Raw genomic sequence first — 25,995 nt, 5'->3', positions numbered from 1 at the left:
AATCTTCACTTCTTGTTTCTCTTCTTCGTTCCCCAAGTTAACTACCTCAACAGATTCTTGATGGGGTAGGATTTGTTTCTCTTCTTGTTCCACCATTCTCGATGAAGTCGAGAGCGAGACACAATCTTCAACATTTTAAATCGACTTCAATTCTCCTAAACAAACAACCTTCTCAAAATTGATTTCGAGATTCATAACGGGATTATTCATGCCATTGATATCCGAGCACGAAAGGTGAATGGAAAAAGGCTATAGCGAGTATTGAGGTATTGTAATCAACACACAATGATATAAGATGATATGAGATATATGCGAGAAAAGGATATGAATGAAGGAGTAGTCGCAAAGTTAATGAAAAGAATATGACAATATAAAACAAAATGCATCTTCATTAATGTTCATTGAAATGATAAAGAGCAAACATAAGCTCTTACAAAAGGAACCCTCTTGTTTAAGGACACACAAAATGAAGGGTTAACATTGAGCATTACTCGAAGGGACTTAAAAACTACAAGGAGGTCCTCGGCATCCAGGTTGTTCAAAACATATCACGGAGGACAAGGCGTATCATTGAAGCATTCTTAATTTCATCATTCTCATTGTCAATAGCATTTAGGCTGATATTCTGAAGACCCTTTTCAATCAATAATGTGACTTACGAGTTGTTCTGCCCTGGGTACATCACTCCTGCTGATGTAAATGTTCTTAACAAAGGAGGATACACTAACTGCTCCCACCCTAATTCCTGGCCTGAAGCCCTTGCGATTCTTCTCTCTCGATCTTTCTGCAATTGTTTTCTTCTTTGATGTATATCTGGTTTGAACCCCAAACCGTATCGGCCCTTCTGGTGCGTTGGTTTCAAAGCTCTAACCATCCATTGTTGATATTTTCCCAAACTTTTCCTCGCTCGAGCTCCTTTTCCCACAGTCAGCTTAATTCTCATCCCGGTATTCCTTGACAGTTTGAGAATGGGGATCTTATTCCCTTCAGCAACAAATGTAGCATTGATAAATTCCAAGGAGCGAAAAGAACATTCTACCGCCTCCTCGCTTATTTCGATGTAGGGTGCATCAGTAGAGATAGATGCGATGATGTCTTTCTCACCACCAACAGTAATCAAACGGCTATCCATGATGAACTTTACTTTTTGATGGAGAGATGAAGGCGCCCACAGAATGGATCCAAGGTCTTCCTAAGAGGCAATTGTATGAAGGCGTGATGTCCATGACCTGAAACTCGATATCATATACATATGGCCCCACTTTTAAAGGAATTTTGATCTTTCCCATGACTTCTCGCCGTGTCCCATCAAATGCCCTTACTGTAGAATAACAAGGCCTCAGATAAGACATGTCAACCGGCATCCTAGAAAGCGTGGCCAAGGGCATAACATTGAGTGCAGATCCATTGTCGATAATCACATTTGGTAATATGTAACCTTTGCAATTGGTTGTGATGTGCAATGCTTTTACGGAGCCCCTACCATTTGGCGGTATTTCGTCATCACTAAAAGAGATGAAATTATCTGCATTTAAATTATTTGCCCACCTATCAAGCTTTTCCACGGATACATTGTTCACCACATAAGCTTGATTTAACACTTTTAACAAGGCATTTCGATGTGGCTCCGAGTTCAACAATAGAGACAATACCGAGATTCGGGCCGGCTGCTTGTTTAATTGTTCTACGACGCTATATTCACTGTGCTTAATAAACTTTAAGAACTCATGTGCTTCCTCCTCATTCACAGCCTTTTTATCTTCCTGCTCAAGTTGTGTTTCAACATCATCCTCAACCTCATACTTTGGTGCTTTTCCTTTTTGGCTCGGACCAGCAACCTTCTTCTTTGGCTCAACCGTCTTCGGAGAATAACATCTTCCACTACGAGTAAAATGTTCTACTCCGCTAACACCTTCACTCACAACCTTGGACTTTTCACCCTCAGGTACAATGATATTGACATCATAATTCCAAGGCACTGCCTTGTTGTCCTTATAAGGGAAATGAGCAGGTACTTCACTTATCAAACTTGGTTTAACTTCTCGACTAACTTCTTCCTTCTTTGCCTCGTAATAAATCACCAAGGGTCTATCGACGCTATAGGGGAAAGCCATCAATTGATCATCAGAGGCACATATTTCTCTCTCCTCGGCCCCTTCCACACTATCAAAGACTTTGACCTCCTTGTTATCCATCATGTCTTGAAGTAATTTTCTAACTTCCCTGCAAGATTGGATGTCATGCCCTTCGATGCCATGAAAATCACAGAAACTCTGGTCTTTTGTACTTTCTTCTTTAAGGATCTTACTAGACGGACAGAGCAAGCCATTTTCAATCATCATCTCCCATACCTTCTTCAAATGTGTCCTTACTTCATTAACATCACATTTGGCTTGCCAACTGTCTTCATCTGTCACCGCATTTACATTCCCGCCAGTATGGTTAGGAAGAGGATTTCCCGTCACATTGCTAACACCATCAAATCGTAAAATGCCAGCATCGATGAGACCTTGAACCCTCTTTTTAAAGGCCACACAATTTTCTGTAGAGTGTCCTTGATTCCCAGCGTGATACACACAACTAGCATTAGGATCATACCACCTCGGGTAAGGGGGCTTCAGGGGTGCCATATAATGTGGGGATATCAATTGCTTCTCCAACAGTTTCGGGTATAATTCTCCGTATAGCACAGGAATTGGGGTGAATTGATGTTTTTCAGGAATGGGTCTTGCTGGTCTTTGATCATTTTTAGGTTGACTTTGTGTAGGCATGGTGTTTGGTGGGAACAAGGTGAATGGTCTTTGGTTATTCATAGCATAAACGAGGTAAGACGGAGGTGCTTGATGGTAAGGACCTTGAGGTGGAAAGTAGAAGTTTTAAGGTGGGCGATAATGAGGTCGTGATTGGGCGGGGCACGAATTGGGGGCACAGTGACTCTCGGTTCCAACCATATGAGCCTCTGCCTCCTTTTTCTTTGCGGGTACTACCCTCTTCGAACTCTCAGGGCCTTCCATTCTCCCACTCTTGACGGCGTTTTCAATAAGCTCCCCGGATATTACAATATCCGCGAAGTCCTTTGTGGCACTTCCTACCAATTTATCGTAAAACGGCGCTTTGAGAGTATTAATGAAGAGGACCATTATCTCTGTCTTAGTTAGCGGAGGCTCTACCTGAGTCGAGATATCCCTCCATCTTTGTGCATATTGTCGAAAAGTCTCTGTCGGCTTCTTTTCCATCATTTGTAAGGTTAGTCGATCAGGCACCATATCCGATACATGCCTATATTACTCACAGAATGCTGAAGCGAAATCCTTCCATGATCGGATTCTCTCTCTACTGAGTTGATTATACCATCGAAGGGCTGAGCCAACCAAACTATCTTGAAAGCAATGCACCAACAATTTATCATCGTTTACATAACTAGTCATCTTTCGGCAAAACATGATCAGATGCGCCTTTGGACATCTTGTTCCGTCATACTTCTCGAAATCAGGTGCCTTAAATTTTGGGGGTAGGACCAAATCAGGTACCAAACTGAACTCTTTGGCACTCAAAGCAGAGAAAACTTCAGTGCCTTCTACTGCCTTGATCCTCTCTTCCAGGATCCTATACTTATCCTGAGCGTTATTGTCATCAATTCTCAGCCTTGCTTCTTCTACAGGATCATCTAGGTCTGGAACAATTGGATCTGAAGGATTAGCCCCAGGGTTCGATACAAACATTCCCTGTCCTAAATGAGCAGATGGAGCAGGATGTTGTTCCAGACTTGTAGGTTCTCTTTGGGGGTATCCTCTTTGCATTGTATGGACATGAGGTGGAGTAAATCCTGGGGGATAAAGTGGATCTTGATTAGCTCTTGACTGAGGCAGTTCTACGATATCGGGGCTCTGCATAGGTCCCTTTCCTTTGACCAAGGCCATCATCATTTCCATCATTTTGGTCATTTGATCTCTTTGCTCGAGCGATTCCTCTCGAGATCTCACCATCAAATCTCTTGCCTCTTGCTGCGACTTGGCCAGTTGCTCCTGCAACTCTCTTTGGGTTCTTTCCATCCTTTCCATCCTTTCATTGAGTTCGGCATCCATAGTTCTAGCTCTTAAGCGCGTCCTATAGGAGTGACGTGATTCTAGACTTGTAGTGTGGTAACTGTGGATTAGATGGTTTTAACCTTAGCGAATCATTAGGGATATATGAGCATGTAAGGAATGAATGAATAATTAATGAATGTTAATCATGCGTAAATATGCAAAAATAGGTGTTGATTCCAAAATGGCCCCATACTTGGGCGTTTCATTTATCAAAAGAGTCCATTACAAAAAGTTTTGCCATATTAGTTTTACAGTTACACAAACTTCTTAGCCGCATCTCCTTGCTTCTTTACACGTTCCAGGAACTCCGATATGCTTGATCTTTGGCTTGGAGGGTATTGGCAACTGAGAACTTCCGCTTCATTTGACAATTGTACTACATGCGCAGCCGCCCTACGAATTTCATTGATTAAACTGCCGAGATACATATCCTTTTCTTGGAGGGCTCTCTCATAGGCGCGAATGTCTCTGTCATGCTGACCATTCTTGTCTTCTAAAGCCCTCAAGAGGTCATCCAAATATTGCTGACGAGCTTGCAGTGTACTCTATAGACTTCGAATTTTTCCTTTTAGCTCTTGATGCTCAGACTGACTAGCTGTTAGTTCTGCAGTCACAGCTTCGTGTTCAACATTCTTCTTCCTCGACTCTATCATAGCACGTGCAGCTCTTTCCTCTTCTTTCTTCGCTTTGGCTTTCCAGAATTCCATCCCACATTTGATATTGCTTAGTTCCTCCTTCCATTCTGCTGATGCTTTGCCCAATCCACTATTTCTTATAGTGCCTCTTAATTTCTTGTTTTCCAAATGAAGGTCCCTTAAATCCTTTCTCGTAACTTCAACCTCTTTTTGGACTTTTTCGGTTCTGGATTTTTCAATTTTGACATCAATCTTCAACTGGTAGTTCTCCTCCTTGAGAGAACTAATATCTCGCAACAGTTTGGCTTTTTCACGTTCAAATTCATGTCTTGCAATTTCTAGCTCGGATGGGATTTTCTCTAATAACGGATTCTGGCAAACTTCATCAATCGATGGGGTTACTTGACTCTTCACTCGTCGTTGCCTCCATAGGTCATAGTCTACAGTGATAGTATCAGCATAGAGAGCTAATTCCATTAGGTAGATTTGTAACAGCCCGATTTTGGGTCTAGGTGGAACAGTGGTTCGGGACCACAAATCCAACGAGGAAATTTTATTTTAAAATTATGACATGGGTTGCATTATGATAAGAAGGTTGCATGAAAATATTGATATGAAAATTTTATCGAATTAGTGATTAATTAAGGAAATGACCTATTTGTATAAAATGTAGAATTTGAATTCTAGAAGCTAGAAGGGTTAACTAGCTATGAAATTGTAATATCCGAAAATTTCTATAGTAAGAAAGTAAGATAATATCCCCGATATGGTAAATTAAGGAAATAAAGTGATAAAAGAGTAATTGAGTTATGTCAACATTGGAAAGTATATTATGACATATTAATTCAAGAAAGGATTAAATTGTAAAAGTGAGAAAAGTTTTGTTGCCTAAGAGTAAATACTCAAAAATTAAGGGGCTAAAGTATAAATATGAAAAAGTTGAAAGACCAATGGTGTAAATATTTTAAGGGTGGAATGATCTAGAAACTAAGGAAAATGGATGGATTAGGACCAAATTGAAAAAGGTGAAGAATTTTGAGGGACTAAATTGCAATTTTACCAAATTAAGTGATGACTCAATGATGGAATTTTAAAAGATCGTAAAGGGCAAAATGGTCAATTAGAAGAGAGAGAAATCTAGAAGATAATGATGATGTTGGAGATATTTTATATTAATTAAATAAATATTAGTTTATTAGTATTTTAATTTAATTTTTAAATGATATTTTATTATTTTGGTATTATTCTATTTAGTATATATATATATATGGAAGGAAAGATGAAGAATCATCATCTTCCCCATGCATTCCAACGTATGAAGAGAAGAAAAAGAAAGAAACTTTCTTTTCTTTACAATTTGGTCCTTCCACCAAAAATCTACCATTTCCACCTAGAAATCAAAAGAATTTCTATAGCCATCAAGAGAGAAAGATAACAAGGAGACTATGGGGAGATAGAATATAAAGTTAGATTCAAGAAATAGAAGCTGGAGGAGAGAGAAAATCAAGTTAAAGATTGAAATCAATTGAGCAAGGTAAGAACATCAAGATTTCAAAATATTTTTGAGTTTGATATTATTGAAAAGGTATGAAATTGATGTTAATGTAGAGTTTTATTATATAAGGTTTTATGTTCTTGGTATGTTAGTGAAGAGAAAATAAGAGAAAGTGATGAGAAATAGTGTAGAGAAAGAAAATAAGAGTGTTATAAACTTAGTAATCAATATTTTGCACTAAAACAGTTTGGACAGCAGCAGAAGGTCAACTTTGAAAAATCACCAAAATTGTGGGAATTGAATTAGAAGATGAATAAAGTATGAAATTAAATATTATTGAGTCTAGTTTCTCATAGAAGAAACGGTGTAAGCAATAGAATTGTAAATCATGAGATATAATAGGTTTTGTGAGTTAAGGTCAGAATGATTTCGGGTTCCCCTGTACTGAATTTGGAAAATCATCAAAAATTGGAGAAAAATAATTAGAGGCTTAAATTTATATTTTTAAATCCTTAATGAGTCTATTTTCAATAGAAACAAACGGTAACATCATTCGAATTCTGTACAAAGAGATAATTAATTGTTAGTGAAGTAGGGTCGGAACTGTCAGACAGCAGAACAGGGATGACTTTAAAGAATAAACTTTATTTATTCGCTAAACCAAAAATTATGAAAATTTTATGGCAAGAATATATGTGAGTCTAGTTTCAGGAAAAATTAATGGATCTTAATTTAGATTTCTGTAGCTCAAGATATAAATGATTTAGTGACTATGACTCAAATGGACAGCTTTGAATAAATTTACAAGAAAATAGTGAAATTATAGATAATGTTATTTATAGCATGTTATGTAAATTAAGGATGTGGAATGGAGAGGAGGAGGAAAATAAATGTATGAATATTATGTTAGCATGGATTTGCATTTCAAATGGTTAATTTGCATGATTTGGGCTCAAGGACTAAATTGAACAAATGTGAAACTTTAAGGGTAAATTTGTAAAATGTCAAAGTGACCAAATTGTTCATGAATTATTTTATTATTTAAATTAGTAAATTGAATGAAATATTAATTTAGATCAAGATTGGGTGGAAATTGAGAAAATAAAAAATTACCAAAATGTCCCTAAATTTTGGTATTTCTACAATTTAGCCGGTAAGTTCGTATGAACTATATTTTGTATAATTTTAATTGGAGAGAATGCTATTTGGTAATGAATATTATATAGATTTGTGATTTATTATTGTAATTGAATTATTATTGGTAATATGACAATTATTAGATGTATTGAAATGATTATCTAATCTTGATTGTGTTGGTAGGAAATGTTGCATTATTTATATTGTGAAGAACTATAAAAGCATGTTAATAATTTGAAAGTTTTTAATAATTAATGAAATTTTATTACTCGATTTAATATGTTTACAAGTGTATGTTTCAGTAATGCCTCGTACCCTAATCCAGCATCAAATACGGGTAAGGGGTGTTACAAGATTTGCCTCCAAGAGTTCGCAGTATCTCAAACCTTTTTCATGTAACCCTCACCCATAAATGCAAATTCCGATTGTGCCAATCCATGAGAATCGGTACAAACCGTCATGGTTTAACTGTCTTTGAACCAACAATGGAGCATATCCAACTCCTCCCCATAATCCTAGTAAAGGCACCCAGCCTTGGTTTCCACACTTGTATAACAAGACGGAGGGACGAATCCAAGGTGCTCTCCAAGTTATATCTTCGGCACGAAGGTTCAAACGGCGAGACCAGTGTTGTTCGGTGACATCCTTGACCAATCTTTTTCAAGGTGTGCTTCCAACAGGCGAATGTCTTTGAAAACATGTGGAAAGGCGTCGCTCCACCTTCCAAAAATGGCTAAAGATCCAAACATTCAAGAATGGCGGCGCATCCAATAAAACGTCCTTCCCTTTTCTCCTACAAGCATTTAGAGATCTAAAAGTCTCACCAAGATGGTTGGGACCGGGTTGACTCTTTGCTTCAACTTTTCAAGAAATCCACAACCGCAACTTCAATATGCCCAAGAACCTTCGGAAGACGACCGGTCAAGTAAATGGCCAAGGCAAACAAATCTACTCTTTTCAAAACATCCGGATGATTTCGAACTAACTCCAGAAGAAAACCACGAACACAACCGACTTCATTCTTCTTCTTTATCTTTTTCAGCCCATGTATCAGTCATCCCGTCAACTTCATTAGCTTTTCTTGAAGGTCATTGGTTTAGGCTCCTTCACATATATCTTGTTGAGTTGCACATTATCGATGCGAAGCAAAGCGGCATACTCTTCTATGGTCGGAGTCATATCTTCCTGATTGAAAGTGAAACATTGATAGGCTGGGTCCCAGAATCGAACCATGGCTTGGATCAACTGCTCGTTCACATCGATTGCTATCAAGTGAGCTATATCCCCATACTTCTCAGTGAAAATGCCTTTGGTATCTGAGTCCCACTGTTTCCAAATCCTAGTCAAGTCTTCGAGATCATTCTGACGAGCATTCAAAGTCACATGCTCAGGAAGATCAGAGATGTATCCTTCTTTTAAACTATCCCCTTTCGCTTTCTGAGTCCTCAAAGACCAATCTCGAACTACGACATTTTTCTCAGTTACTTGTGTAATTGACTCCTCCATCAGAAACCCGTTTTTGGCAACCAATCTTTAACCAACACCTTCCTAATGAGATGTCTACGATGTATGATGAAAAATAAAATGAAAAACAAATAACCCTGGTCAGAGATCACAACAAATATAAAAAGAAGAAAGAAGAAAAATAAAGACTATGGAAAATTTAACGAATTAAGCTATTCAATCATGCAATTTGGTGGAAAAGACCCACATTTTTTCTTTTTTCTTGCCCCAATATGCTTTACAAGAAACCTACCCCACATACCATCAGACAACCTATCTGGCCCAATTTATTAAACAGACTCAATTCATTAAATAAGTGTAAATGCAAAAGAAATAAAAGGTAAGAGGCGTTTCTCCCGTGTACTTATTTTGGTGACTATTCGACGGACGGAGGTTCGGCATGGCTCTAATTGGGTGGCTCGTACGGTTCACTATATGTGGTTTTGGTTCTAGAAAGGTACTCGAATTGTCCATACTGTCACCTACTAAGGTTAGTACGGAGCCTCGGTCATCACCCATCACAGGCTCACGAGCTCAATTCGAGGGATTACATTTACTTATGCCTATGCGGAGGGACGAGTTAACTCACGAAAGCATAAGTCATATGTAACCCGGAAGTATTTCACTAGCTTTGTCTTGGAGGGACGAGTTAACTCACGAAGGCGAAGCGTTTACTTCCACTTAAGCGGACGGAGCCGGGTAGAGAGCTCATGTTATGCAAAAAATGCAAGTGCACGGTGTGTGGGGAGAAACTCACAAACCTTTTAAATTTTATTTTTACTAAAACAACTAAAAAAACGTAAAACTTAAAGCTGAAAAAAGAGAGGAAAAAAACAAGTTAGAAAAATATTAATTAAAAAAACTGAATGCAAATGCATGACTTTTCAAAAAATAAAATTCAAGGATCACGATTAAAAATTAATTTGAACAAAGGATTTTAAAAATTTGACAACACGCGTTTAACATCAGACTTGACTCTCAAAAACATTTTTTCCCCAGCGAAGTCGCCAGCTGTAGCGACCTAAAAATTTTGGTGTGGGCGCTAATTTTAGGTTCACGTAAAAATCCAGAGAAAATTAGGGTTCGGGAGTCAGGTACGCACGAGGAAGATATTAGCACCCTCGCGACGCCCAAAATTGGTATCTCGTAAAACGCGCGTTGTCTTAATTTTCAAAAATACAAGTTCAATTTAATATTTAATTGTGATCCGATTTAAACTTGAGAAAACCTTTTTTTTGTTTTTAAACACGAGAACTTTGAAACAAAATAATAATTTTTGAAAACACGAAGATTTTTGAAACACAAAAATTTTTTGAAAACACGAGAATTTTTTGAAAACCCGAAAACATGAAAATTTTGAAAACACGAAAATTTTTGAAACACGAGAATTTTTCTGACACAAAAAATTTTGAAAACACGAAAATTTCGAAAACATGTATTTTTTTTAAAACACGAAATTTTTTTAAAAACACGAGAATTTTTTTTGAAAACACAAAAACATGAAAATTTTGAAAACACGAAAATTTTTGAAACACGAGAATTTTTATGACACGAAAAATTTTGAAAACACGAAAATTTCGAAAACATGAATTTTTTAAAACACGAATTTTTTTAAAACACGAGAATTTTTTTTTGAAAATACGAAAACATGAAAATTTTGAAAACACGAAAATTTTTGAAACACGAAAATTTTTTGAAAACACGAGAATTTTTTAAAACACGAAAACATTAAAATTTTGAAAACACGAAAATTTTTGAAACACGAGAATTTTTATGACACGAAAAATTTTGAAAACACGAAAATTTTTGAAACACAAAAATTTTAAAACACTAACATTTGTGAAACACGAAAACTCTTGAAAATGTTAAAAGTCGAAAATTTTAAAATACGAGTAATATTTGAAAATACAAAAATTTGAAACACGAATTTTTATTTTTATTTTTTTAAAAACATACCGTATTTAACACGAAACTATGATATTCACCCCTACATGGCGATGAAATCATCGAATTGGTGTTAAATCAATTCAATTTGATATTTAATCGAGATTCTAATAAAATACGAGAATTTTTATTAAAATACGAGGAATTTTGAATATTTTCGATTTTTAGAAGGGCGTCCCGTATTTAACACGAGCCATCGATATTCACCCAACATAGCAATGAATTCGATGACTTAAAATTAATTCGGTTCGTTGCCTTATGCATTAAATATTTTTTTACTTTTAAAAAATACGAGTAAAATAAATGTAACAATATTTCTAAAAAAACTATTTTAAAAATACTAATTTAATTGAAATAATACAATATTTAAATAAATGAACTAAATTTAAAAATTTATGAAATTACCAAAAGCCCCCTTTTCCTCTTTTCTCTTTTTCTTCTTCTCGGCCTAATAGATGTTGGGCTACCAAATTTGGGCTGTCAAAGGACTGGGCTGAAGCTGCTGGGCTGCTGATCACTGGGCCTGACGCTGGACTGGGCTGGCCTGCTTCTTGTTGGGCTGCGCTGGGCTTGGTTTGGGCCTGCTTTGTTCTTTTTTGCTATCCTGTTTTTTTTTGCTGTTTTTTTTTTTGGGCGTTTTGTTTTTTTTTTGGGGCTGCTGGGTGTTGGATCGGGTCGGGTCGGTGCGGGTCGGATCGGGTCAACCCGGATGGGTTTAAAAAATATATTTTTTTTTCTTTTTTTTTCCTTCCTTTGTTCTCTCTTTTTCTTCTTTTTTTCTTCCTTTTTTCCTTCCTCTTCGGGGCTGAACTCTAGCCCAACGCCGCCGCCGACGCCTCCTCCGTCCGGTGTTGCGGTGGCCGACACGACTCCCTTCTCCTCTCTTTCTCCCTTTCTTTCTTCTCTTCTTCCTTTTTGGTTGCTATTTTTGCTTGCTGTTTTTCTTTCTTCTTTTTGTTTTTGCTTTGTGCTTTGCTTTGTAGGTGCAACGGTGGTTAGAAGAATGCAAGGCACGGTGGTGGTGAAGGCGGTGGTCGGGAGAGCGCGACGGTGGTGAGGGCCCTTTCGTTGCTCTTTTTTGTTTGATTTTTTGCTGCTGTTTTCTTAATTTTCTTTCTTTCTTTTTGCAAAAAAAAGAACCCCCCCCCCATTCACTCTCCATTTCTTCCCTTTTAATCTCTCAAATTTGTCTTCTTTCTAATTGTTTTCAGGTGCTAGAGGAGCCATCATGGCCTAGGGAGGCTCCTGGAGTAGCCCGGCTGGGGAGGGGTAGGCTCGGCAGTTGCTTGCGGCGATTTGACAAGTCCAGAAAGACTAAATTGCATGGGATGCAAAGTTTCTGGGGCAAAAGCGTAATTTTAGCAAAATATGGGTTAAAATGCAATTTCTTGAGAGTTTAGGGGTCAAAGTGAATTTTTGAGAAAGTCTAAGGGTCGAAATGTAATTTTAGAAAGTTTTGGGGTCAAAATGTAAATTTTAGAAAAGTTTGGGGTCAAAATGTAAATTTTGAAAAGTACATGGGTTAAAATGCAAAAAATAAAAAAAAAATTTCAAACACGAAATTAATCCCGGACAAAATTCAGTGATTACAATAATTATATTTTTTTATAATTATAAAAAATTATAATTTTTTAAACATGTTTGGATAATAGAATATAATTCTATAAAAGAATTTATGTTGGTAGTAATAAATATAATTATATATAATTTAAAATTTTAAAAAATATTAATTAATCACCATAAAAAAATATTGAGGAATTTTTTTTTAAATAAGTAGCGAAAGTGAAGTCAAATTATCATATGTAATATGTTAGTTCAAAAAAATAGTCGACATTCACTACACCAAAACGGGCTTTTAGCAGCGTTTTCAGCGGCGTTTGAATAAAAAACGCCGCTAAAGATCGAGCATTAGTGGCGCTTTCTGGAAAACGCCGCTAACAATAAGCAATAGCGGCGTTTTTTAAAAAGCGCTGCAAAAAACCTAATCCAAAACGACGCAGATTTGTGAGCTTTGTGGATTTAGCAGCGTTTTTAAGGAAGCGCCGCTAATGCTCAGGGCTTTAGCGGCGTTTTTGAGAAAGCGCCGCAAAAAACCTAATCCAAAACGACGCAGTTTTGTGAGCTTGTGGATTTAGTGGCGTTTTTAAGGAAGCGCCGCTAATGCTCAGGGCTTTAGCGGCGTTTTTGAGAAAGCGCCGCAGAAAAACCTAATCCAAAACGATGCAGTTTTGTGAGCTTTGTGGATTTAGCGGCGTTTTTAAGGAAGTGTCGCTAATGCTCATGGCTTTAGCGGCGTTTTTGAGATAGCACCGCAAAAAACCTAATGTAAAACGACGCAGTTTTTGTGAGCTTTCGGGGATTTAGCGGCGTTTTTAAGAAAGCGCCGCTAATGCTCAGGGCTTTAGCGGCGTTTTTTGGGAAAGCGCCGCAAAAAACCTAATCCAAAACGATGCTGTTTTGTGAGCTTTCGGGGATTTAGCGGCGTTTTTTAGAAAGCGCCGCAAAAAACATAAGGCAAAACGACTCCGTTTTGTGCGCTTTCGGGGATTTAGCGGCGTTTTTAAGGAAGCGCCGCAAAAAAACCTAAGCCAAAACTACACCTTTTTTTGCGCTTTCGGGGATTTAGCGGTGTTTAATTGATTTATTATTTATATTAATTATTTAAAATTGAACTTATTTCTAATTAAATATTTAAAATCTTCAGAAAAAATAACACGTGGAAATAATTTGAAATAAAACACATGGAAAATTTAAAAGACTATTAGTTAAAATAATTTTAAAATTTTTTGGGTACATGATTACTAATTATTTTTAATTTATATAATAAAAATTTCTTATATAATCGTAAAAGAGATATTATTAATTTTAAAATATTGAATTAATTATCACTATAGTTTAGGGTTTTCAGTTTAGGGTATATGATTTTATTTAAGATTTAAGGTCGGTTTAAGAGTTCATATTTTAAGGTTTTAGTTAGGGAGTATTTATGGATTTAGTGATTATGGATTAATAGGGATTATGGTTTAATTAAGGGTTGGGATTTAAGGCTTAGGGGTTAGGGGTTTAGGAGTTCGATGTTAGCTAGGGGTTAAGAGTTAGGGATTTAGGGGTTTAAGGTTTTAAGGGTCGGGTTAGGGTTTTGGGTTTTGGGTTTAGATTATTATTATATTTAAAATATGTTATTATGTAGTTGTAAAAGATAATAATAAAATTGTTTAGGGTTTTTAATTAGTTTAGAGTATATGATAAATTTAATATTTAAGGCCGATTTAGGGGTTCATATTTAAAGGTTTAGGGAGTACTATATATATGGATTTAGGGATTATGGATTAGGGATTATAGTTTAATTAAGGGACGTTGGCCGAGATTTAAGGTTTAGGGGTTAGACGTCAGTGGTTAAGAGTTAGGGATTTAGGGTTTAGGGTTTTAGGGGTCGGGTTAGGGTTTTGGGTTTAGATTTTTTATTTATATTTTAAATATGTTATTATGTAATTGTAAAAGATGTATAATTTAGGGTTTAAATTATGCCTTGAAAGAGATGTATATAATAGATAGACTTAAATATTTATATCATTTCAATGGTTCATTTAGGGTTTAATAAGGTTAAGGTTTACTTGAGATTTGGAATTTTATACAATTAATTAATGTTTTATATTTAAAAAATTTGAATATAAACCATTTGATATATTTAAATATTACCATAAATCAATTAATAAATAAGTTTAAAAATTAATAGATTGATATGGATAATGTAGGTATAATTATTAAATTTGGAGAGGGCCAATTTATAAGAAATAAAATTAAAATACAAAAATAAAAATGAAATAAAAACACTAAACTTTTAATTTTATCTAATTTTTATAAATATTACTTAAAAACTAAATTTTTAATTTTATCTAATTTTATAAATATAACTTAAAAAACCTATGTATTAAAATTTTCCAAAACGGCGCCGTTTCAATAAAGAATTTCATTTATTAGTGGCGTTTTTGTCCAAAACGCCGCAAAAAAGTTCTTAATAATATAGACAAAACGGTGTAGTTTTTGGCTACGAATTTAATGGATTTCGCGGCGCTAGGAGAAAAACGCCACTAAAGGTCAGCATTAGCGGCGCTATGCTAAAAGCGCCGCAAAATTTCATTGTCGTTTAAACAAAACAGTGTTGTTTTTTATGAGCATTAGTGGCGCTATGATATAAACGCCGCAAAGTTCAAAAAACTATGTATTAAAAACTATGATTTTTTGTGGCGTTTTTTGTAAAACGCCACAAATACTTTTAAAAGAATCGCGCCATATTATTCCCAAATTTTCGAAATCCCTAATTTCCCCCTGAAACCCCTAACTTTACAAAATGCAGACTTCTACTGTTCCAGGGTAGCTATTCTATTCTACTGTCCTCTGGTTTCAGTTTTTAGTTCTAGGTTTCCTCTTAAAATTCCCTCCCACACACTCTTTTTTGTTCTTTTGTTTTTCGTTTTCATGGTTCACACACTTAGAGAGACCCAAACCGACGCTTCGCCAGACACAAATCGTGGGAAGACAAAGTTGTAAAACGAATATAAAGAAAAGGGGGATGGGTTGAAAGGTGGCTCCTTCTTGCTTAGTTGTGTTCCAAAATAGATGGGGGCTTTGGCGCCAGCCCTTTCCACTTGGATACCTGAAGACGACCTTCTTTTGAAGAACGCTACTGAGGTACTTGCCTTTTCTTTTCTCCTTCATTGGTTTTTAAGAAAAGGAATAAAATAAAGATTGGGTCTTTTTCATACTTGTTTCAGGAATTGGTTTTACTTGTGGTCTCAATTCGACTTTTCTTCTGTTCGTATTTGCTGTCAACTTGAAGTCTTCTTTGTTTTTCTAGTAGCTAGAAAATAATGCATTTTTTTCTTTTAAATTTCTCGCCCGTTCTATTTCCTTGTTTTATTTGTTAGAGTTGCTGAGCTTATTTACGTGTCCTTCTTAGTCTTTTGGATGTATGGCACTGCCACTGTTCTAGTCTTCAAATTCTGGGTTTATTGTGTTAAAGCGTGGATTCATTGCAATATAAGTTGGTTGTGTTAAAAAAAATTATACGATTCTTGCATTATGTTTATAAAGTTAGGATATTCATAAGATTATCCTCATGTTGTTGTTGTTTCAGAGGAATTCTATTGCATAATGCCAAAATTTGTCAATAGATAGATTGCTTGTGAGAATGCGATGTAGAAATATTACTAATAAACATGGTTTGCGCTGTGCCAAAGTGTTTCTATTCATGGATGCAAGTAGCTTTTCTAAAACATGAAATGACATTACTATGGTTGGTCTGGTAGTGCATGAATATCAACAGGAAAATGGGATCCAAATTGTGCATTTAGCATGAATATCAAGAGGAGCAGCATCCTTGAAGATCCTTTACCTGTAAATGGCTTCAAAGAAAGTGTCTGAATATTTGGAAGAATGAATCTTGAAGTTCGTATGAAGATATTGGAAGATAAAGTTGACAACGAAACCATCAACTGGATGATGGAGAACTTTAAACTCTCAGTCAAACAACAGGTAAATTCAATCTTACTTTTAAAAGAACTTGATTACATAGGTAGTAATCTCCAATCACACTCTTAAATAAAGGTTTCATTCACTTCTATAGATTGAGGCTGTTTTAACCAAGGACGAACTTCAACACCTTGCTTTCTTATGCAAATCCGAAGTTGATTCAATTGGTAGGTTAACTGCTGGAATCTTGTGGTTGCTCAAGCTTGAAAAGTGTGCCGCTCTCATCACTGAATCATCTAATTCTGAGTCTTCCCTGGTGAACCTTACTAACATTAAAGAACTTAAACAGAAACTGGATAACATGCATAGTTTACTGCTGCAATTGCGGGTTCAAATTTGAATTTCTTTATCAAAAAAATATTTGCTTTTGATCATATATTTTTACTCATTCTTTATGTATATAGTAAACATACTATAATTACATGTCCGAGTATATGAGGTTTATTAAGCATTGATGAAAGAAATTTAGTTGGTGTAATCGAAATTTTGTTCATGTTTTTTACTTAGTTATAAATAAGGTAATGACTAGTTCAATCAGTTCAATCATCGGATTTTAATTATTTTGAGAATTTTTTAAAAAAATTGAGGTTTTTCATTATATTTTAGTTCATTTTCATCCTTTGTTTTTGAAAAAAATTATGATATTTTTATGCATTGCTTGAAGTAATTTTAAAATTTAGGGGTTAAAAGTAAAATTTACTTGAAATTGAGAGATTAAAATTGATATTATTCCATTTAACGAAAGGTGTAAGGCCATTGTTTGCCCTAAGCATATATTCGAATATATTCATAGACATTCATATATCCAAATGAAAATATTAATCTTTATAATAAAAAAATTGAAAAATAATTAATCAACTTTATCTTCCAAAGTGTTTCTATTCGTCCTATGAATTGTGTTTCTACTTTATTGAACCTGTTTGATCTATTTCTTTGTACCCTTTTGCGGTGGTGCTTCTTTGGAATCTCTTGCTAAGGGTACTAAGAACTCAATGGGCTTGTCAACAATTGCCTTTGAATTGCACAGAAGGTGGTCATATTTATTTTCTTTATGAAAATTTTCTTCGCTTCATTTTCTTTGATATTTTATTTTGTTTTTTTAGTATTTTTTCCTCTTTATTTTTATTTTAATTTTTTTTTCATATTTGAAGAATCTTCTATTGTTTTCTATATACTCATTTCTTGATTGGAGTTTGGTTTTAATTTATGTCAGTTTGAATGTCCCAGCAGTAGTGACAGTGGCTTGTGGTTTTTCACAATTTTATTGTTAAACTCTTCTAATTTCTTTAAAAAAAAAAAGAAATGTATAGTATATTTTAGTCGCTGATATTTTGTTTGAAAATTTATCTAATCTCCTTTGTACTTAATTTTTTCTATTGTTGGTCGGGATCCACTTATTGAGGTGTTTATCGACAACCTTCCGGATTATTTTCTTTTACATAAAGCAACTAACCTTTTCCCACTAACCTTTTCCCACACCTAATCTGTTTTAAGTTCTTCATGATTGCACTTGAATGTTTCATGGCATGTAAGCTGATCAAGGTATAATAACGCATGGACTGAGAGTTCAGTCATGTTGGCTTCATATTTGGTGGCAAATTCCGTAAATAGTATTATGTTTTCTAAACAGGGATTCATTAGTACTTTGTTGTTTGTATAGGTGACATTCTAATTTTGTCCATGATTTCTTTGTTTACTGTAAATGTTTTAATATGCTTTTCTCTTACCGTCTATCATTTTCCCCTTTTGCAGGTAGCTATTAGTTTGGAGAAGGCCGCATTATCTGATGAATATTTTATTAAGAGGAAGCTTTATCCAAATGTTGATTTCTATTCTGGGTTAATATATCGGTAAGATAAGATTAATTTCACTGCTCACTTTGAGAAACTAGACGAATGTATAAGATATATTTTAGATGTTGGACCAGTGACAATTGAGGTTTTATTCAATAGGGCCATGGGATTTCCACCAGAGTTCTTCACTGTGTTATTTGCAATCCCTCGAATGGCTGGGTACTTGGCACACTGGCACGAGTCTCTAGATGATCCCGATACAAAGATAATAAGACCCCAACAGGTCAGTCAATACTTCAGGACTCAAAACCTATTTTATTATAATTATACTTATGATCATGACTGTGGAACCGAAATAAGCAACGAGGCATGTTATTTTCTTCTAGTGTAGTGTGATTCCATATTCTTGGTTGGGAAAATCCCTACCAACTTTGACTTGCTATGCTGCTATGTTTTATCTGGTACTCAATAAAAACCCTAGATAGTTGGCTATGAATTTTTCTGCTTTTTTTCTCAGCATCCAAAAGTATAGTTCTTTTTTTTATCATTTATTTTAGGTGAACGATTGTAGTAGGAGATCTCATGGGAATTTAGTTTAATTGATGAATGCTACTGTGGTATAACAACAGAAATTGTGAGAGTGAAGGAGGGGGAAAGAAGATGAAAGCAAAAAGGAAACTTGGTGATAGTGTAGACGTAAAACGGGACTTAAAACGGCAGAGGGTTGTGGATTCACCATCTTCACCTCCTGAAGAGTCACTGTGCCTTATAATGACGATGAAGATGATGAAAGGAGAGCATTGAATCACATGGGCAGCAGAGAAGAAGATGGTCACAGAGTTGAAAGTGAAGAAGAAGATGATGAAGATGAAGATGAAGATGATCCATTTCAGTTTAATTTCAAAGGGTTTTTGAATTTCCATTTTAGTCTATAAATTTTACATTTTGAACTTGTGCATTTTTTTTTTTGCAATCAATTAGTTGCACTATTTGAACTTGTAATTTTGCTAATATTTTGACTAAAAAAATTAATTTATTATATGATTAAATACTATCTTTTTAACTAAAAGTATATATTTAATACTAATTAATTTTTGATATTAATAATGTTTGATTTTAATATTTAATATTTCTAAATGTTTTTTAAAAGTTAGTGGCATTTTTTCATAAACGCCGCCAAAGAATGGTGTTTTTGGAGGCGTTTGTAAAGGTATAAAAAAACGCCGCTAAAAACCTGTTTTGGTGTAGTGATTACTATTACAAATAAAAATAAAGATCATATGCAATTTTATTTAAATGTTCTAATATTCCATATTTGTTGAGTTGTTCTCTCTCTAGCATTTAACATATACTCATTGATCTATTGGTTATTGACCAATTTCTTCATCATTTTAATCAAATCATTAATATTACCAAGATCTTCTTCTATATACTATTAAAGGAATGTGTCATCTCGATTCAAACAATGAATGAAGTTATGAATTGTAAGTAACATGCTAGCATGATCCAATCTTATTTTTTAGACTACATTAAAGTGGTGATGTTAATATGAGAAATCTCTTTTTTAGGGCAACAAATGTCCTCCCAATCACATTTCAAAATTTTGAATGTCTCAAATTAAATAGTTTGTGAGCCGTCTTTAGTGTTTGTGTTTAATTTCATTCTCCTAAATGGTATTGTACCCAACTATATGGTGTAAGAGAACTTTTATTATCTATATAACTAACTTTGTGGATTATCAGATGCAGCTTTTAACTTATTTTGAGACTTCTTGTAACATCCCGTTTTTCAGGGGTGTCAGAAATAGTAGTTTCGAGACCACCAAATATGACAAGTAAATTTGTAAATATTATTATTTAATATTTACGAGACAAGTGTGATTTTTAAAAAGGTTTTTGATTTGATAATTTATGTTATATAAGTGATTTATTAAGTTCAAGTGGTTTTAGAAAATGAGGTATCGGGACATTGTTTTTATAAATTGAGCCGTAAATATTTTTATAAATATTTAGGAGTGTCATTATGGTAGTATTAAAGTTTTGTTAAGAAATTTTAATATTTCGATAGTTAATTAATTAAAAGGACCAAATTTAAAAAGTACATTCCGGGACTTTGTTCCGTAAATTAGACTCGTAATATTTAATAAATATTCACGAAGCTAGTTGTGTAGTTAATTAGGTTTTGGTTAGATGAATTTGCATAAATTAAGAGTAATTAGGTATAAAGACTAAATTGCATATAGGGTGAAAGTTGAATTATAGATTAAAGAAAAACTAAAAGAGACTAAATAAGCAATTATGCCATTGTTCTTTAGGTGAGGCGACATAAGTTAAATATATGTAAATTTAATATATATTAAATTAAAGGCACGGTTTTCTCTGTCTGCCGTTTGGCACGATTTTCTTTGTTTTTTTTAGCTCTGTTATTTTTTTTTGTTTTTCTTTGACAATTTCTAGCTCGGTTTTTATTCCCAATTTTCGTTCCGGTTGGGGTTGTTGTGTTTCTGATGGAAGAGGAGTTGGCGAATCTGAGTTTATTGGATGATGAGGAAGAAGCGTTCCAAGAGGAAGCAGGGGCAGTGGATTGTACTTACCAGTTCTGCCTGGTGGGGCGTTGTCTAACAAATAGTGCTATCCACTTCCCTTCATTGCGTAATACCATGGCAGATCTGCGGCATTCTATAGGTGGGATTTGTATTACAGATTTAGGGGAAAAACGATATCTTTTTCAATCTTTCATGAGGTTGACATTGATAGGGTACTTGCGGGAACACCGTGGTTCTTTAATAACCATTTACTTATACTTCAAAGAATCCCAAATCCCAAATGGGGAAAATCCAGCAACGTTGGAGTTAAACCTTACTAAGTTTTGGATACAAGTCCACGAATTACCTCTAGGGCTGATGACTGAGTCGATGGCTAAACAATTTGGTGATTTCTGTGGAAAATTTACTGAGTATGATACTTTCATACCGACTTTGGGTCTTAAGAAATATATGCGTATTCGTGTTTGCTTGGATGTATCTGCCTCGTTGAAACGTATGAAAAAAGTCCAGATTGGAAAGTCTATGATTGTTTATGCTCGGTTTAAATATGAAAAGCTAAGTCTGTTTTGCTTTATTTGTGGAAAATTGGGGCATGGGGAGAGTTATTGTCCTTTTCAACTAAGAGTTGAGCCATCAAAAATTATTTTTGGCTGGCATTTATCACTGCGTGCGGTGGTGAGGTGTCGTAATATGGCGATGAGCATATGGTTACGTGCAGCAGATGGGTCATAGTGCAACGCAAAAAATTTAGAAAGTCTCAATCAAAGTTTTTTATTAAATGGGGATAAGGATTCAGGGCGTAACTGAAGGGGAATCATTAGGAGTCAAATCTTAAATCCCAATCTAATCCCATTGGGATATGTTCAGCAACATGGCACTAGTGGACAAAACAAGTTGCATAATTGGGGCAAATAAGATTTGGTTACTGATGGGCTGGTGAATGGGCCCATGAATTTGGTCTTAGAAGAGGAAAATGACCCAATTGGTATGTTGGAAGGTAAGAAGAGACAGAGAATAGTGGAGGGCCCTCGTGTTCTTTTGGGTTCTAACACTGGAACATGTTCTATAGAGTTATCGGCTAGCTCTGGTGATCAGAGCAGTCGGGCTTAATAAAAATACTAAGTTAGAATGTTCGTGGTTTGGGAAGATCACGAACAGTAAAAGACTCAAAAATAAGTTGAGAGTCATTAATCCCCGAATTTTGTTTCTTATGGAAACAAATTTAAGTTCTAAAAAAATGGAGTTGGTCAGGTTGAAGTGCGGGTTTGAGAATGGAATTGATGTTGGGGCAATAGGCACAAGAGGTAGATTATCATTGGACTAGAAAAAGAATTCATTGGTCAAGCTTAAAAGTTTTTCCTCTTTTCACATTGACGTTGAAATTCACGATAATGAATGTGGTGATTTTTGGAGGTTAACGGGGTTCTATGGAAATCCAGATAAAAGGTGTAGAGGTGTTTCGTGGGACCTACTTAGACAGTTAAATTATGATCAATTTATCTATTGGGTTCTTTTGGGAGATTTTAATGAGATTGCAAATTTTTTTGAGAAAAAAAGTGGTCGACTCCGACCAGATCAACAGATAATGGAATTTCGTACGGCATTAGAGGATTGCAACCTCAATGACTTAAGTTTTATTGGTCGGTGGTTCACATGGGAAAGAGGACGATTTGTATCTACAAATATAAGAGAGCGTCTGGATCGTGGAGTCGTTACGTTGAGCTGGGTGAGTCTCTTTCCTAGTTATCAGCTTGAACATTTGAGTCATTCATTTTTCGACCATTGTCCCCTTTTTCGACCATTTGAGTCTTTTAAGTTTGAGGCCAAATGGTGTTTAGAAAGTTCCTTTGAGGGGATGGTTAAAAGATGGTGGGAAGATAATTCTGGAAGCGTACCGAACAAGCTTGAGAGAATGGGACACCAATTGCAAAATTAGAGTAAATCCAGTAGTAGAGAGAAGAGAAATCGTGTTGATTTAGAAGACAGATTGAATAGTCTTTATAATCAGGAGCTTTCTAATGAGACTTTAGCTGAAATTACGGAGGTTCAATTAGGACTTAATTTGGAAGCTGATAAGGAAGAGTTATTTTAGGAGCTATGAGTTCGAGTTAATTGGCTAAAGAATGGCGATCGAAATACCAGTTACTTTCATAAGATTGCGGTGCAACGTCATTTTCATAGTAGAATCTCTGAGTTAGAAGATGAGAATGGTGGAAGGACTACTTCGACTGAAGAATTTATAAAGATTGCTTCTGATTATTTCGAAAAACTTTTTTCTGCTTTAGATATGGGTTCGAATGAAAATTTATTTGGTTTAGTTGAGAAAAGAGTTATTGCTAGCATGAATGAGAGGTTGTTAAAACAGTTTACTGAGGAGGATATCGCTTATGCTGTTAAGTTGATGGCACCTTTGAAAGCCCCCAGCGTTGATGGGTTCCCCGCAATTTTTTTCCAAAGGTACTGGCATATTATTGGGCTGGAGTTTCCTATTATTGTTTATCTATTCTGAATGGTTAGTCTGAAATAGGAGATATTAATAAAACGCGCATTATTTTGATCCCCAAAGTTGATAAACCAAAAAATATGTCACAATTCAGACCCATAAGTCTTTGTAATGTTATTTACAAAATTGTTGCGAAAGTCTTAGTAATTCGTATGAGTGATATTTTGGGGAATTGTATTAATGAAGCTCAAGGGGCTTTTATCCCAAGAAGACTTATTTCAGACAATGTGCTGATTGCTTATGAGGTCTTTCATTCTCTCAAAATGAAGAAGAGTGGCAAGAAGGGTAATTTTGCGCTTAAACTCGATATGAGTAAAGCGTATGATCGTGTTGAATGAGATTTTTTTGCGGGAATGATGAAGCATCTGGGTTTTCATGCTGATTGGATCATACTCATCATGTGATGTGTTTGTTCTGTTTCCTATTCTGTTAGCCTTAATGGAATTAATAGCAAATGGTTTTCTCCATCAAGAGGTTTAAGATAAGAAGACCCTCCCAGCCCCTATCTGTTTCTGATTTATGCTGAAGGTTTTTCTATGCTTATTTAGGATGCTAAACATAAAGGTTGGATGGTGGGAGCACCTGTTGGTAGGGAGAAATTATCTGTTAATCATTTGTTTTTTGCAGATGATTGTATCCTTTTCAGTGAGGCCTCATCTGAGGGGGCTGGTGTGGTTCGTGATGTAATTCGGGAATATGAGATGGTCTCGGGGTAGCGGGTGAATTTTGATAAATCCCTCATTTACTTTGGAGCAAATGTAGCCTCTAGTGTCAAGGAGGATATCGTCAATTTATTAGGAGTTCGGGTGACTTCTAACCCTTAGAAGTATCTAGGCTTGCCTATGATGGTGGGTAGGAGAAAAACATGAGCTTTTACTAATTTTATGAATCGGTACGAAAAACGGGTTGAGGGGTGGTGTTTACGCTATCTATCAATGGGGGGTAAGGAGGTATTTATTAAATCGGTCTTGCACACCGATTTATGTTATGCAATGTTTTCTTCTGACAAAATCGTTATGTCGAAAGCTTGAAGGCATTATGAATAAGTTCTAGTGGACGAAGAACAAGTCCTTGAAGGGTATTCATTGGAGAAATTGAGAAATGTTATGCAAGCCGAAGTGCATTGGGGAGTTAGGCTTTAAAAACTTGTTTTTGTTTAATAAGGTTTTATTAGTAAAACAAGTTTGACGTATTTTATCCCAGCCTCATTATTTTTTGGCCAGAGTTTTAAAAGCCGGTTATTTTCATTATTCAGATATACTATCAGCAAAAATTGGCTCTTACCATTCTTTTACCTGGAGAAGAATTTGTAGTGCTCGGGAGTTGATTGGAGAAGCGATTTTGTGGCAGGTTGGGAATGGTGATCGCATCAACATATGGAATGATCATTTATTACCTGGAAGAGGGAACAACAGAATTCCAGTTCAAGAGATTAGGCCTACTTGGACAACTGTTAATCAATTAATTATAATTGAGTTTAGCACTTGGAACAGGGAGCTAGTTCATAATTTAGTTGATGAAAACACAACAGCTCGAATTTTCTCTATTCCTATATCTGAAAGTAGATCGAACAGGGAGCTGGTTTGGAAACATGAAGGCTCTGGGAATACACAGTTAAGAGTGGGTATCGGGTCTTAAATATAGAATTTTTACAAAGCATTTTACATACGCCCTCTAATGATGAGGATTACAAAGGTTTTTACACAACCTTATGGTCACTGAATATCCCTAAGAAAATTAAAATACACATTTGGAGGATGTCTAATAATCTGGTGCCTCATTTTAGAAATCTGACGCGTAGAACTTTATGTGAGGAAGTCATTTGCCCACTGTGTAAGGCAGACTTAGAGGTTTCCGAGCATCTGTTGTGGTCTTGTGGTGTTCTACAGGGTGTGTGGGCTTCATTTCAAGTAAAAATTCTGCCTTTTGAAGAACAATCATGTCACAAGATTTACTTTGTTAGAACGTTTTCTGCAGCAGATGAACGACAACAACGACTCATGGTTATTTTCATGTGGAGTCTTTGGTTTCATAGAAATAAACTGGTTCATGAAGGGGTAAAATTTTCATTGCAAAAATTGTTCTCTGACAGTCATCAAAAGTATTAAGAAGGAGCAAGAACATAAATCGGTTTTCAGATCGATTACACATCATATTTATCATTTGGGTATGAATTTTGATGAGGTAACTTACCTTTTTGTGCCTCGTGCGGTTAATGAAGTGGCTCACGTTCTGGCGCTGGAAGGCCGGACAAGAAATGTGTGTGAGAGCTGGGTTTTTGGAGTGCCTAAATTTGTGAGGATGGTGTTGATGAAGGACCGTTTGGCTTGGAACCAGAGGATCTAAGGTTCATGTCGTTTTGCTTTGAATTTGGAGAAGGTTCGTTGAATCTCTAGTATTTGTATTCAAAGCTTTGCTCTCTCCTTTTACTCGATATAGTTTTCTGATGGTGAGGAGAGTTTTTCTGGCTGATATTGGGTACTGAAGCGGTGTTGGTTGCTAGCTCAAGAGTTTTTATTTTCTGATTGTTTTGGTTGATAATTTCTAGGACTTTAATTGCTTTTCTGTTGGACAATTGTTTCCCTTTCTATTTTTGTTTTGTCGTTTCATGTTGTCGTGTTTGGTGGCTTCTCAGCTATTGTTTTCCTTGAGCCGTGTGATAATAATATCAGTCTGATGTTTGACAAAAAAATATATATTATATTAAAAGAATTTTACTTATATATATTATATTATAATAATAAAACAAACAAAAGAAAGAAAGAAAGAAAAAGAAATAGAAAGGTAGAAACGAAACAAAGAAGCAAAACGAAAAAAAAT

At 35.4% G+C, this 25,995-nt stretch overlaps 3 protein-coding genes and 1 long non-coding RNA gene across 4 annotated transcripts; 3 read left to right on the top strand and 1 right to left on the bottom strand.

Moving 5' to 3' along the window:
- Positions 1 to 655: 655 nt before the first annotated feature.
- On the bottom strand, positions 656 to 3,266 carry LOC105762258 (uncharacterized). The gene is made up of 3 exons (XM_052625310.1): positions 2,936 to 3,266; positions 1,251 to 2,854; positions 656 to 1,192 (listed from the first exon to the last, which is right to left on the bottom strand). The coding sequence occupies exons 1-3, from the start codon at positions 3,264 to 3,266 to the stop codon at positions 656 to 658; spliced, it is 2,472 nt and encodes an 823-aa protein (XP_052481270.1).
- An 8,008-nt stretch (positions 3,267 to 11,274) lies between these two features.
- On the top strand, positions 11,275 to 12,315 carry LOC105764953 (uncharacterized). Its single transcript, XR_001124762.2, has 2 exons — positions 11,275 to 11,855; positions 12,014 to 12,315. It is a non-coding gene; the product is annotated as an uncharacterized LOC105764953 (long non-coding RNA).
- A 3,817-nt stretch (positions 12,316 to 16,132) lies between these two features.
- On the top strand, positions 16,133 to 16,689 carry LOC105762526 (uncharacterized). The gene is made up of 2 exons (XM_012580287.2): positions 16,133 to 16,337; positions 16,429 to 16,689. The coding sequence occupies exons 1-2, from the start codon at positions 16,239 to 16,241 to the stop codon at positions 16,672 to 16,674; spliced, it is 345 nt and encodes a 114-aa protein (XP_012435741.1). The 5' UTR covers positions 16,133 to 16,238; the 3' UTR covers positions 16,675 to 16,689.
- Positions 16,690 to 17,706: 1,017 nt separating this feature from the next.
- On the top strand, positions 17,707 to 19,086 carry LOC128035289 (citrate synthase, glyoxysomal-like; the record flags this gene model as incomplete). The annotated part of the gene is made up of 4 exons (XM_052624664.1): positions 17,707 to 17,736; positions 18,087 to 18,184; positions 18,287 to 18,410; positions 18,757 to 19,086. Coding segments are annotated over 4 exons (261 nt in total), but the record flags the coding sequence as incomplete, so codon positions are not given.
- Between the last annotated feature and the right edge of the window lie 6,909 nt (positions 19,087 to 25,995).

Source organism: Gossypium raimondii, chromosome 12, assembly GCF_025698545.1.
Source record: "Gossypium raimondii isolate GPD5lz chromosome 12, ASM2569854v1, whole genome shotgun sequence".
Taxonomy (NCBI): domain Eukaryota; kingdom Viridiplantae; phylum Streptophyta; class Magnoliopsida; order Malvales; family Malvaceae; genus Gossypium; species Gossypium raimondii.
The sequence above is the reverse complement of the archived record's forward strand: the minus strand, read 5'-3'. Positions and strand labels throughout refer to the sequence as shown.

Bases quoted from the DNA above. Each gene is read 5' to 3' on its own strand.
- LOC105762258 (XM_052625310.1), bottom strand. From the start codon at position 3,266: ATGGTGCCTGATCGACTAACCTTACAAATGATGGAAAAGAAGCCGACA. The intron at 2,855-2,935 runs GTCACTGTGCCC...TTCCACCTCAAG, and splicing joins TCATATGGTTGGAACCGAGA to GTCCTTACCATCAAGCACCT. The intron at 1,193-1,250 runs GTATATGATATC...ATTGCCTCTTAG, and splicing joins CTTTAAAAGTGGGGCCATAT to GAAGACCTTGGATCCATTCT.
- LOC105762526 (XM_012580287.2), top strand. From the start codon at position 16,239: ATGAATCTTGAAGTTCGTATGAAGATATTGGAAGATAAAGTTGACAAC. The intron at 16,338-16,428 runs GTAAATTCAATC...TCACTTCTATAG, and splicing joins AACTCTCAGTCAAACAACAG to ATTGAGGCTGTTTTAACCAA.